Source organism: Capra hircus, chromosome 29 (assembly GCF_001704415.2).
Source record: "Capra hircus breed San Clemente chromosome 29, ASM170441v1, whole genome shotgun sequence".
NCBI classification, from domain to species: domain Eukaryota; kingdom Metazoa; phylum Chordata; class Mammalia; order Artiodactyla; family Bovidae; genus Capra; species Capra hircus.
In genome coordinates this window covers 9,253,312-9,266,969 of record NC_030836.1, presented here as the reverse complement: position 1 = coordinate 9,266,969, position 13,658 = coordinate 9,253,312, and the positions used below count along the sequence as shown (strand labels likewise).

Genomic DNA, 13,658 nt, shown 5'->3' with positions numbered 1-13,658 from the left:
GAAGCGACTTAGCAGCAGCAGCAGCAGCAATCTAAGAATGACAATGTCTAAGCTTTTCTTATGGTGAATCAGAGCTTTTGTATTGAATGACTTACTATTTTTCAAGGTACTCAGAACAGTGCTTGGCACATATTAGGCTCTATATAAGTCTTTGCTAAACAAGTAAATATCTGATAGGAAATCTTTAAATTATCTTTTCCATGTAACATAAATATACTGACTTGACTTTCTCATTGCATAGATACAAGGAAAGCAGATAAATAAAAATCAAATTATATGTCTACATATAACTCAAAAGGCTCAAGTTTAGCCCTAAATATTAGGTACATTTATCGTTAGTTAAAAGAAATCTAATGAAGGAAAATGGAAAGTTGAACTATTAAATATTTGCTTATCACATAATAGCTCTCACCTAGTTTTAGGCTCACAAATGCATCAAAAATATTTATGGTGTCTCACAAGATGATAACCTGCTTTAATTACTTCCCATGGTGTGTATTTGAGTGACTTATACTGAAGTAGTATAAGATCAGGTCCTACAAGGGCAAAGGATTGCCCAATGAGTATGCAAAACTTTATTATAACATTGCTTTGTATTATTTTCAAAGTATATATTTACTACTCAAATGTAGTCAGTTTAGTAATATGTTTACTGGGCTTTAGTTATTTGTGTTTTGACCATGCATTTCATTTTTTTTTATGGTAAGAACACACTCTTCACTAAAGAAAAGGAATAACCCCAGCCCAGGCATTAAAAGTCATCTTGGAAAATACCACAAAAAAAGAGAAATAATTTATCTAGAATTTAGCACTGATTAGCCTCTTTGCCTTGACAAAAAACTAAGCTAGTTCGGAGGTCACAAATGAAGACACAGATATATAGGCATACATCATCCATGTCTATGCTTTGTTTTCACTTCTCAGACTAAATGTTGAATAAAACATACAAAGATAAACTAAGATGCCCAAACTTAAGTATCCAGTTGCTGGTTCAACAGCAACTGGAAAAGCCTCTTTACCTAACACCCCTGAGAGACAGAAGTCTTGCTGGCTCTGCGGCAGCCAGACAGAGAACACACACCAATGGCTGAAGCCTGGACAGCCTTATTTCCTAGGTAGTTCTTAAGAATTTGTCAGGTCATGTGCCAAGGCTCAGCGCCTTCATCTCTGGCAGGAGAACCTCATGAGCGGAGTTTCAGATTTCAGATGAGAAGTCACTGTTTTCAAGCATCAGCACTTTTCCTCTATCTAATGGCTCCTTCCTTTGGCAACGCTTCTCTTTAAGAACCATTAGCACATCCAACGACTGTTGGGAAACTGTTATTAAAAATCCTATGGGTCGGTATGTGTATCTTCATCCCTCCAACACCTAGGATTTTGAAACCACCTCTGAAAAGGGATGCCAAGAAGACACACAAACATATCTGCATTCTTTGCTAGTCCCCACAAACCCCTTTTAATGCACTATTTGTACTCAAGACGATAGTCACAATTAAGAACAACAGTCTTAAGAGTGAACAGAAAACACTGAATAACCATTATCTTTTCCTGGTGGTGGATACTAATTAGTTGATGCATATGAGCTACCACAACTGTATATACATTTTTCTTTTTTTAAAAGTGAAACATAGTTGATATACAGTATTATATTAGTTTTAGGTGTACTACCTAGTAATTGGACATTTGCATACATTATGAAATGATTACCATAATGCTAGTAACTATTTGTCCCCAGACAATGTTATTACAATATTATTGACCATATTCCTCACACTGTATATTACGTTCCCATGATTTATTTTTTATCTTAATCCCCTGCACATTTTCACCCCATCATGACCCCCAACAAACACCCTTTGTTCTCTATATCTTTGAGTCTGCATGCTGTTTTTCGTTTTTTAGGACTCCACATATACATGAGATCACATTTATGTCTTTCTCTGACTTACTTCACTTAGCATAAAGCCCTCTAGATCCATCCATGTTGCCATGTGCATTCACTACTTAAGATTCAGAAGTTCACTTGCCTTATATATTGAACTATACTATTTTAGTTTTGAACCTCAGAGCTTAAACCCTGGGCATTAAAAAAAATTGCTTCTATAGATAACGTAGAGAGGCATACACAGCCATACTACATACTAATTGTCAAAGTACAGTCCTTTCCTAGGTCCAAATACATTATAAATTGTTTAATGTCTATAATGTTTTGTAGAGGCCATAAGAGATCCAATGCTCCAGACCATACTACCAAGTGATATTATTTTAAGTAAAGACTCAAAGAGCAGGGAGACTGGCGAAAGCATAATAGTATTCAGCAATAATGTGTGTATATATAACACATACATATATATATATAATTTTTAAAATATATAACTATCCCTCAGTAGAATCATGAATTAACACAGAGTAGTAAAATACTTTTAATAAATAAAACCCTTGTCAGAATGAAATAGTTTTGTAAGCTGTAAGAATTTAGTACAATAATAAATGCTGCATTATTAATGGGGTTAGTTATTTCAGTACATTTAACACCATGTAAAGTGGCAACATTTAGTCATTTCTGAGAAAGATTCTGCTACTCACTTCCTGGAATGCATTCATTTGTGTCTGGTTCCTGAGCTGCTTTTTGATCTACTCAGAAGAGCAACATTGAGAATAAATACCATTTTAACAGAAAGAGACATGAAAGTAAAGCTCAAATGTCAGTTTCACAACCAAGACTGCAGAATACATCTGACAGGTTCTCAGCCTGCTTCCATCCATTCCCCAATGCAATTCTTCCTTAGCCTCTTTGAGGTCTCCTGTTCAACTAAAAATCCAACATCCAGCATAGACGTTCAGTGTCTTTCCTCTTACTCATTAAGCCATGGCATGGAAAACAAAAGGAACACTGGGCTAGGAGTGAAGCTGAGGTTCCCATCCTTACCCTCTCACTGACTGACTAGCTACGAAAGCTCAGACAGATCACCTCCTTTCTCTGAGCTTTTTTTATCTGTAAAATGAAGATAAAAATCGCTGCCCCACCTACTTCAATGAAATTGTTATCAACGTAAAAGACAAAACCATTACACAAAAGTAAGGAATGACCTTTGAGGAGCTCTGCTGCTTCATTTTATATGAGAAAGCTCAGCTGACACACATTTTTATTATTATAGTGAAAGCAACTTAGAAAACAAAATTCTAGCACACAAGTATAAATTACATATTTGTATAAATGCTGAACCATAAAAAATCAGACTCATTTCCATCCTTGCCCCCACGATTACCCTATTCAGTTTATAACTGAACCAAGTATAATGCCTGATCCATAGACAAGCTGCAAGACCTTCTGGCTCCTTAATATTCAGAATCAGTCAATTTCACCCTTGGTCTATACTTGGTTATTGATGTAAGCAGAGGCAAGATACCCAGTCTTGTTCTGGGACCCTTTCCTTTGATCTTAAATCTTTACCAGTTAAATCTAGAGAGATCAATATGCTGACTTGAAAATCAAATATAGGAATAACTTAACCCAGGAACCCATGCCACTCTCCCTGCCTTCCCAAGGAGTTCTGCAAGTCAGAGTAGCATAAATCTGCTCATGCTCATAGAAATACGATTTCCTATTTTTAGAAACCCTTGCTTCCCAAGGGTCTCTGATGAGATCTTCACACCAGTATCACCAGCAGAAACCTTAAGAATACGAACAGTATTAAATGCACCAAGTCAGAACCATTTTATAACAACTTAGGCACCATTCATCACATAGTGACAAGTGACGTTCTTCTATTTATCCTAATAGCTGTGTCCCGGTGACCGCCCAAACCACCCCGGAACCTAACACACAGACAGACATGCAAATACATAAAGATATTTACCATCTTCAGCACTACGTACTAATTCTTCTGGCAGATTATCTACTTTGGCTTGATCTGTGCAGGAGAAATTAACAAATGGTTAACACGACTGACCCTTGGCGAGCAAGAACAATGAGACTGTCCCTGGAAGCCCCTGGAGTTGGAAGCAATTAGTCAAGATGCCGTGTGAGGGGTGCAACCAAGATGTCTTCCCCAAAATACTTTCTCGTTAGATTAGCTACTCGAGCCAGTGCCATAGCGGGAGCTCCCATTTCAGCCCCGATGCAGCTTACATCAGCACACTGCTGCACACGGACTCCCAAGGGTTAGAGGGTTAGCTCAGAGCAAGCAATCGGCCAGCAGCAGGAGAAAGCACGGGGCTGCAACAGCCTCTTTATTCTTCCGGAGAGGGTAAGATGCTAGCCATGACTAACACCTTCCCAAACCCACGGTCATTAACAAATATTTCTGGGCGTGCATCATCATTTGTGCATGCCTCTGGGAGCCTTGCTTGGGAAGTCAACTGAAGAGATGTAAGTGGGGACCAGCTGCTAAGTGGAATCTTGGCAGGCTAGTGTGAGAGTGGGTATCGGTATTTGGAAGGGAGCGTGCAGGAATACCCGTCAGCTGATGGTGTGTGTGTGTGTGTGTTTTTTTTTTAACCCTACACATTCCTGAGTACTTTAAAGCTGCACCATGGCAATAGCCCCACGTTTCTCAGGCTTGAATTTTGCCAAATTGGACAATTGTTGCTGAAGTTTTTTTCCCCCTTTGGGTCCATCACTAACATCAGAAAGGACAATTAGGGCTGAACAACAAAGGACTGGACTAGCCTTCTCTGGAAGCATTCAGGCGGATGTGGGGGGTTGGCCACCTGTTGAGGCTTTACAGGGAATTCCTGCACTGGAGGGGGAGTTTGGAATGGGTGACCTTCAAGGTCCCTTCTAACCCTGAGATTCCACGATCTTTGGTGGGGTGAGGGCTGCATTCCAAATTGGGAATACTGCCTTCACAGCCCTGAAAATCTCTGAATCTTATGCCACTATGTTTAGTGGCATAGCTTGTTCTTTTTTCTTTTCCTTTTTAAAATTGGAAATTTTTCCGTGTCAACTGCAGATGCATAGAAATATTTCAAACATGAAAGTGATCAAATTTTAATTATATGAGTTTGGCAGTGGTTAACTTGCACTTGATAAATTTCCTCATGACCATCTGTAATCCCAGGGGTACATCTTAGCTTAGAAAGAATAAGAACAAAACTCCTAGAAGTCACAGTCTCTAAATCTGTTTGTCTGGCTCACAAGTCCCTATATATGTTAGGCTTTACGTTATTACTCTAGAAATCCTTCACCAATTAAAGCAGTGGGGAAGAGTGTGCCTGGAGTGCTGTATGTCAGTCAGTCTTTGAGCTTATAGTTCCACTATCCAAAAGAAATGGGTGGAAATTAGGGATAAAAGAGAAAGCAAAGTCCCTGAAGCCAGGGATGAATTCATCTCCATATCATGCAAAAATTTATCAGACAAGAAGCAGTTATATGTAATACAATCACCTCATAAATGCTCTTGATAACAGCCTATTGATTTTGAGTCCTAGCTCTGCTACATGGTATGAAGCAAATTACTTCACCTCTCTGAACTCTACTTACCTCATCTGTAAAATGGGGATAATAATTTGTCCCCCCCCCCACCCCCACATGTGGTTGCCTATGCCAGTTACATGAGATCATGCACATAAAACGCTTAGCCACATCTTGGCACACAGTCCTAAATCAGTGTCAGCTATTACCACTAGAGCCACAAGGTACCACAGTCTTTTAAAACTCAGTGTTTGAAAAGTGTTTGAATAAATATTCAAACTGGGGTTCTTCAAGAAAACCTAGTATACTTGTAACCAAACCTCATGTGTTATTTTAAAAGTGAAGTTCCAACCACTTTTGGCTGAGCCTGTTTAGCTCAGTTGGGAAAAGCTGTTCTCATCTGTTAACCCCTCCTTTAGGGGTTCAGGGTACAACAGCATGCAGCGAGGCCACAGAAGAGCACATAAGCGTTTTTAAGCTTAGATCGGGGCATGGACAGTGGGGCACACTTTATTCTCACTTGATGAATCTGATGAAATATCTTCCAGACTTTTGGAAGGCATTTTCCTAGCAGCACTCCTTTCCAAAATTTTCAAAACAGGACTGGGTTCTTCTTCTGAACCTGTTACAAGACAAAACCGATGAATACTGCACAATACAAACGAAAAAAGAAAATAATCAAACTCTTAATAGATCAACGGACACTGAAATGGTAGGTTGAAAGGAGGTATTATGCCATAAGCCTCCATACTTTTATCCATTCTGTGAGGCAGTCCACAGAAGAAAATAAAATTTCTTCACTAAAGAATATTAGTGCATGCATGCATGCTCAGTTATATCCAACTCTTTGCTGCCCCACGGACTGTAACCCATCAGGCTCCTCTGTCCATAGGATTTTCCAGGCAAGAATACTGGAGTGGGTTGCCATTTCCTCCTTCAGAGATTTTCCTGACCCAAGGATCAAACCCTCATCTCCTGTGTCTCCTGGATTGGCAGGCGGATTCTTTACCACTGAGCCACCAGGAAAGTCATTTAAAGAAATGACTTGTAAGCATAAGAAATATTTGTAAGCACAAATGATATAGAGACAAGATTAACATAATGACCACAGTAACAGCAATGTGCTCTCTAAGTCTTCTACACCCCTATTTTAGGCACATGATTTGCTCTGTTCTAAAATTTGCATCTTTCCCCTTCACTTCTAGCTTTTGAAGACAGCCACAAAATGGTTTTAGGAGCATTAAAATAATTAGCTGAAAACCATAGAAGGCAGGATTCAGATGTTCTAACATCTGTATATAATTGGGTACACAGATGGGTGAATTCTCCAGATCAACGAATATAGACTCTTTGGGTTTCATGAGCTAGTAAGATTTCCATCAAAATGTTGGGTAATGACCTGAGGTGGTCAACTTTTTATTTTAAAATAGAAAGCATTTTAAAGTGGGGGAGGTTGGTCTCTATTAACTACCAAGGGCTTCATTTTATAAAAAATGAACGGTATTTTAGGAACACAAGGAAAAAAGAAAAAGGGCATAACTGGAGAATAAGAACTGTTCTTTAAATGCATCTAATGTTATAACATTTTTCTCTAGACTGTCTTTAATTTTTCCATTTTGACAGTGAAAACTCCAACATGGATAAGCCTTGGTCTGAGTACTGTCACTCATCACTGTTATATTCTTAGTGCCTACAACTGCAGCAGGCAAGAGGCACTTCAACACTGTTTGCTAAATCCATGAATGATTCCATTAATGGGTCAGTCCACTTGGGAACAACTCTAGACAACACTTTCCTGAAGTGCACCCCAGTTCTGCCCAATGTTAATAAGCATTCTCCAGTAAATGGATTCTAAGATGAATTAGATTTGGAATGCTCTGTGTTCAAATTGTAAAGTTTTCTTACTACGGACCTTCTCAGTGATTTTAATATGCTTAAAAAAAAAAGAATCATGTGCATACGAATCATATATAATTCACAATAAAACATGAATCATGTGCATAGTCTCTCAGCAGTCCCTCCTCTCTTTATTAAAGGAACATCATGAGGTCCTGGCTGGTTGAGAGCTCAGCCACAAGTCAAACATATTCGGCTGCTCATCAAAATTGGGGTGGCCTTGTTGCCCGCTTCTTCCATACTCTCATTCCACCCAACTCATTCACTTAAAAAATAATTATTTAGGTTAGAAGTTAGAAACCTATGCCTTCCAGGTGGCTCAGTGGTAAGGAATCTGTCTGCCAATACCAGAGACGCAAGATACACGGGTTTGATCCCTAGGTTGGGAAAGATTCCCTGGAGGAGGAAATGGCAGCCCACTCCAGTATTCTTGCCTGGAAAATATCACGGGCGGAGAAGCCTGGTAGGCTATAGTCCGTGGGGTCGCAAAAGAGTCAGACATGACTGAACACACACACACTCCGTGCACCATTTTATACCTCCTACTTGGCTTTAAAATCTCTGCGCTCTGTCTGGGTAATCATTTATATTGATTATTTTTGAGATAGGTTTGTTGCTGTTCAATCAGTTGTGCTGGTATACTTAAAACAGCTATACACATTCAGGAACAGTCTTCAAACTTCAGTGTAAATTTACAAGCCTTCACCTCATATAGGCCCATTTACCCTAGTAATTCATGGGGTAGCTTGGTTAAGTCTACTTCGATAAGTTTAAGATACTGACTTATACTCTTGCAGAGACTGGTATTTCACTTTCCTTTTCCCACTAGTTACAAATATTAAAGAGGCTTCAGCTTCATTAACTAGGATTATAGATGGATTCCCTGGTCAGTTTTCAATAAGAGGCCCTATGGTTATTTGCAAAGAAACCCAAACCTCACAAATGAGCCACTCAGTGAAGCTCATTTGTTCTTACTGAGACCGAAGGGAGCTAGGAAATGACACATTCTATTAATTTTCTACTGAGGAAGGTGATCAACACTAGTTGTTGTGCAACTTTGATTAAAATGTTCCAACCGGGGAGCATCCTTTATTATTTCATCACTCTAACCAGGTGACTTCTAATCCCCATTTGTTCCTGGCTTTCTCTCCTAAAATAGTCACGTTGCTCCAAAGAGCAAACTGAGACAAGCCCTTTCTTTGGGAGCCTGGCTGAAACCAGTATCCCAAGTCCACTTAGAGGAATATGGTAATTGATGAAGATCTTCTCCACTCAGCTAAAGCTTGAGCCAAAGAAATGCACAGGCCAGGCCAGGCCCTTCCTTAGGTGGGGTCAGGTGAAGTCATCACACTGAGTCACAGCCTAGAAGGGAGGATTATGCAGGTAATTGGAAACAGGAGGGAGAGAGCAGCAAAAAAAGAGAAAATGAAAAAACAAATCCCACAACAGTTCACAGTATCTGAGGGCAAGCTCCAGCCCTGCACCTTGTTCCTGGTACTCAGCCACCACTGTGGAAACATGTTGCTCCTAAGAGGGCAATCTATGCCCACCTGCAGCACTTTCTTGCCGCAAATCTTACTGGAGCCTGCTGCGTGGACTGCCAATTAGGAAATTCTAATTCTTTCCAACAGGAAAGCTCGCTTGGATGTCTCAGAGGTACTCTCTAAACCCCAAAAGTTCTTTAAAAGATATTTTTGGAATCTGAAAATTCTATCGTTGATCAGTGAGAATAAAATCAGATTCTGAAACACTGCCTGATGGGTAACACTATCTCTATGTAACTCATTTGATTAAAGAATATAACAGGAAATGTAGCTTTTTATCAAGAAAATCTAGGGAGAACTGAAGTACAAAGATGAATTTAGCACCATTTGGGATTATCAAATTAATCCCAGTTTTTAAAACTATATCATTCTTTAAGTCAGCATTACATAAATCAACTCATTAACCAATCAGTGAAAAACCTCAAAACGCTCACTGGAGGTGTTTCTCCAGCTTTTTGCATTAGAACCAATGTTTCCGTCTGAAAAATCATAGTCAGAGAAACCTTTTTCTTCCTTTTTCTCTAGTCTCTTAAACGGTGATCCCAGAATCAACTCAACTTGACTTGTTTTTGCAGAGTTTTCTTTGTCAGGAGAGGAACGGGTTGCCTATTTCTGGGCACAGTAATTGCTTCATTCAGGAGCCTCTTTGAAACCAGGCTCCTGAAAAGCTCTTTCTCGAACCACTGCAACCTCACTTTCACTATCCCTCTCCTCTGGGGGGTTTATAGTGTCTGTGGTCCCTACTTCATGGTCCACGGAAAGTTGTGAGGCTCCAGGGATGTCAGCCCCACTTTCAGAACCACAGAGATCTGAAAAGCCAGTCATAGCTTTGTGTCTTCCCAACACTCTATCACGTTGGTTGACTTGAGATTTGAATACATTACTCTTATGTTTGATTTCCAAGGCCCCTGAGACTGACCAGTGAAAAGGGGACACTCTCCCCCAACACCTGGCCTGCTTTGCCTCTAATGGCTCCTCTTCAGGATATTCTTCCTTCACTGACACTTGGGGCTGATAAGAAGGACTGTTAGATGTTTCTTTAAGGAGTCTCTCCAAACCAATATCAAAAGCACTCTCAGTAGTTGATGGAGCCTCAGACTTTTCTACTGTTTCTTTTATTTTCTCAGGATGGAATTCAGAAGCAGCTTGCCTGGGCACCTCAGTAATACCTACTAACTCTGACGAATAAAGACCCCTTGTATCACTGTCATATTTTGTGCAAGGGGTTTCAGTTGTTTCCTTTAGTAGTTTTTCTAAGGCAACACTGAATTCAAGGGGCTCTGATTTAGGCTGAATAGTCATTTCCCTCACAATTTCTGTCACTTCCTGAGGTAACTCTTTGCCGTACTGAGCAAGAGTAGAAGCAAATGAGCTAAGGGTTTGGTCTGATGGAGACGTCTGGGCAGCTAAATAAGATCCCATTTTACGAGTTTCATCAGAAACTACACTGGAGGACTAAAAATCCTTTCTGTCTGAAGCTGTGCTGTCCACCGTTGTCTGTGGGATAACTCCCAGAGAATCGGGGGCACTACTTTCTACCCATACACCTTTAGGAAATTCTATTTTTACTTCTCCAGAAACTACTTCCAGCCCAGCTGGATCACTCAACCAAGCTTTTCTAAGTAGCTTTTGTAATATAGCTTTTACGTCATTCAGTGCAGGTCTGAGTGGAAGAATAACTTTTCCTATAGTCTCTGAAACTTCCCTTTGAGAAAGCAGTGTCTTATCCTGAGGAGAAGAATGGGCATCCCTGGGAGAAGGCATATCTTGGGGAGAGTGGACCACATCCCCGGAAGAACCCTTTCTGTGGCAACAGGAAGGTTGATCCAGGGGATGAGAGCCTTCTGCAGCTGTCTGCCACAAGTTCTCTGGGTTCAGCTGGCACTCACCACTTTGAGCTTCCTGAGAGAGAGAGCTATTCCCCCAAGTTTCTGTCCCCTCTGGAAAAGAAGCCATTTTCTCTCTCTCATCAGCTGATGTGTTCTGACTCTGCTCTATCCTGTTTTCATCACCACTACTCTCTTCAGACTCTGAGCTGATCCCAGTGGTGGTGGGTTCACGTTTGGTTTGCAAGGGAGAGGGTGGGCTTCCGGTTGCTTCCTTCAGGAGTTTGTCCAGACTAGCAGTCAAAGTGTTCAAATAGGCCTTTGGAGGAGCTACTGTTTTGTCTATATGCTCATTACTGATCTCTTTAGGCCTTTTGGCTTCTTCCTCAGGATCAACAAAATCTGTCTCCTGAGGCCATGTCCTATTTTCAGAAACATCTGGCTCAAACACTTGTTTTGCATGAACTTTTCCACCAGAAGGCTGGAGGACTGGTGATGAGGCTTCGGAAAGCAGCTTCTGTAAGCTGTCATTAAGTGTGTCTTTGTAGTCTTTAGATGAAACACTTGTTTTCACTGTGGATTCTTGAATCTCTTCGAGCTCTTGGTCAGAGTCATCGTTTTCTTCCTTGAACACCGGGGTAACGAAGCATTCAGTATTTTTCCCCATGTTTTCCTTTGATGACTCGTATCTTGGCAGCTGATAAGCGGACTTTCTGGGTGGTCTCCATGGCAATGTGGTGTCATCTGGCAACACCTGGAGTGTGCCCTTTGAATTTAATTCCTCTGTTTCCTCTCTTGCAGGGATTTCTTTCTGGCTTAGAAGCATCTCTCTCTCATGGGTACAGTTTCCTGACGATGTCACGTCACTGAATCCTTTGTGTTTCTGGCTATTAAAAAGCACAGAATTTTTTTGGCTTGTTGTGGTAGTATTCTTCTCGATATTATCTTGAAGGTCTGGATTGGCGCCTAAGTCCCAAAACCTTCTCAAATTCTCAAATTGAGAGTGATTATAGACTTGTTCTGTATTGGGTTCATTCATTCTTTCTTGTAAGGACATAACTTTAAAGTTGGGATTCCATTCACCAATTAGAGATCTGTCTTTCTCCAAAGAGGTATGCATTTCAATCCCGACATTTGAAGGATGATGCAATGGTGGGAAAGTAATGTCCTTTTCAGAATGCAAACTGTCTGTCACTGGTAATCTTTTTACAGGCTCAGTTGTCTTATTCTGAAAGAGAGACACTGTGCCTGACTGGTCAGCTGAAGGATCATTTTTGGATGGACCTGATATTTGGGGCCTAGTCTCTTTAGGTTTCTTTGAGGAATAAAAACTGGAGACATGGGCTGCTTGGCCATCGTTATCTAGGATTACTTGTTTGGCAGTGACTTGAGTATTACATTTACCACGGCCCATAGGTAAACTGTCCATGGACGTCACAGGCTGACATGCTTTAGCAGAAGGTCGTTCCTGACTGAATGGAGATGGGGGTTCTTTATGAACGGCAGCTTTTGTACTTTCCCAAAAGGATATTCTGTCACTCACTCTCTTGTACTTCTCTCTTTGTACTCGGTTCTGGGGAACCTCACCAGCTTCTGGTAACTGGACCTCAAGCTTCTTCCAAGGAGATACGCTGTTGGCAGCCCCAAGTGGTGACTCAATATTCTCTGGTTCTAAAGAAGATTTTAGGATGGAAGTATCTCTTCCTTTGCTCTCGCTCTCTGCCTTTACGTGGGCTTTCAAACTCGGCTCTTGGATAATTGTGGAAGAGTCAAAATTTACTTCTGACTTTCTTGTATTTTTTTCATAAACACGAAGCTTGGGTTCTTCTTCACCTAAGCTGCCAGCATCCTTAATACTGCATAGAACTTGGTCTTCTGCATGAGATCCTTTGTGAATACTATAGGAACAGTTATTGGCTGGAAGAAGTACCCCAACTGCTTTCCCTGTGTTTTTTGAACTTTGGCTATAGTCTTTAGTTTTACTTTCTTGATTTGGACTGTAGATTTCAAATGGTTGCAACATGCTCGGACTTTCCTTGCCTTGTGGGGACAAATTAATAGATCTGGGTTTGATGCACACATTGTTATCTTGGCAGTTTCCAGAAGGCAGCATATGTTCCTCTCCCTGGAATGCTGAATCAGGTCCCACAGGTGTCAATTCAACTTCGGTGGGTAGTAGAGCAATCAAACCATTTCCTTCTTGACTGGTGTCATCTGTCACCAAGGCAACAGCAATCTGTGGCTTGGAGTCTGGTTTTTCTTTGGGCTGTATTTCTTGGGGATATTGCAGAGATGCCACACTGTCATCTGAATGAGAGCTTCGGTTAAACCAGTCTAGGACTTTAGATATGGAATCGTCAGTTGTCTTCCTTATCTCAGTGGCATATGGACCAGAATGTGAGGATGTCTTAGCTCTTAGGGCCTGGAGTAGAGGGGGCTTACCTTGCTGATGGTCTCTAGAACTGCAGTCTGGCACCTGAGATGACTCGAACTCAGTGCAAGACAGTTCATCTGCAACACAGAAATGCTCTTCTAAGTAAGAAAAGAGAACACTTAAAGAATTGTTATTCAATCACATTATCTTCTAAAAAGATTTTGAATTTACATTTGCTCCACCATTAGTTGTTTACAGTTATAATATAAATCATCCTAATTAAGATATTCTACCAAAGATGCCCTATAATAGTAAAGGAAGGTAAATACAGACCCCTGAAATTATGAGGGGAATTTCTTACAAGTGTCTGTTTTATTCTAAAAATTCAAGTAGATTTTATATTCTGATCCATGCTTCATTGTACATACAAATTTTTCTCAAAGCTTTGCATAAAACAGACACTACAGGAAGATACCTCTTGTTGCTTATCTACTGGCCCACTCATAAACCCTAGAGAGGGCTTATACTCAAGTTTGAGAAACACAGGACTTCCCTGGCATTCCAGCGGTTAAGACTCCAAGTTTCTAATGCAAGGTATGTGG

The 13,658-nt window shown here is 40.6% G+C and overlaps 2 protein-coding genes across 7 annotated transcripts in view; both read right to left on the bottom strand.

Annotated features, from left to right (window-relative positions):
* Nucleotides 1-13,658, bottom strand: part of SYTL2 (synaptotagmin like 2) — a 121,765-nt gene that overhangs the window by 18,799 nt on the left and 89,308 nt on the right. For 2 of the 6 annotated variants that reach the window (XM_018042798.1, XM_018042796.1), the window contains exons 8-11: nucleotides 10,746-13,193; nucleotides 5,937-6,038; nucleotides 3,861-3,914; nucleotides 2,587-2,634 (exon numbers count right to left, since the gene is read on the bottom strand). In XM_018042798.1, coding sequence (XP_017898287.1) covers nucleotides 2,587-2,634; nucleotides 3,861-3,914; nucleotides 5,937-6,038; nucleotides 10,746-13,193 — 2,652 coding nt within the window. The remainder of the gene's footprint in view (nucleotides 1-2,586; nucleotides 2,635-3,860; nucleotides 3,915-5,936; nucleotides 6,039-10,745; nucleotides 13,194-13,658) is intronic. The other 4 variants (XM_018042801.1, XM_018042799.1, XM_018042797.1 and 1 more) reach the window with 3 other exon arrangements.
* On the bottom strand, nucleotides 7,752-10,739 carry LOC106503715. Its single transcript, XM_013975755.2, has one exon. The coding sequence runs from the start codon at nucleotides 10,276-10,278 to the stop codon at nucleotides 9,487-9,489; it is 792 nt and encodes a 263-aa protein (XP_013831209.2). The 5' UTR covers nucleotides 10,279-10,739; the 3' UTR covers nucleotides 7,752-9,486.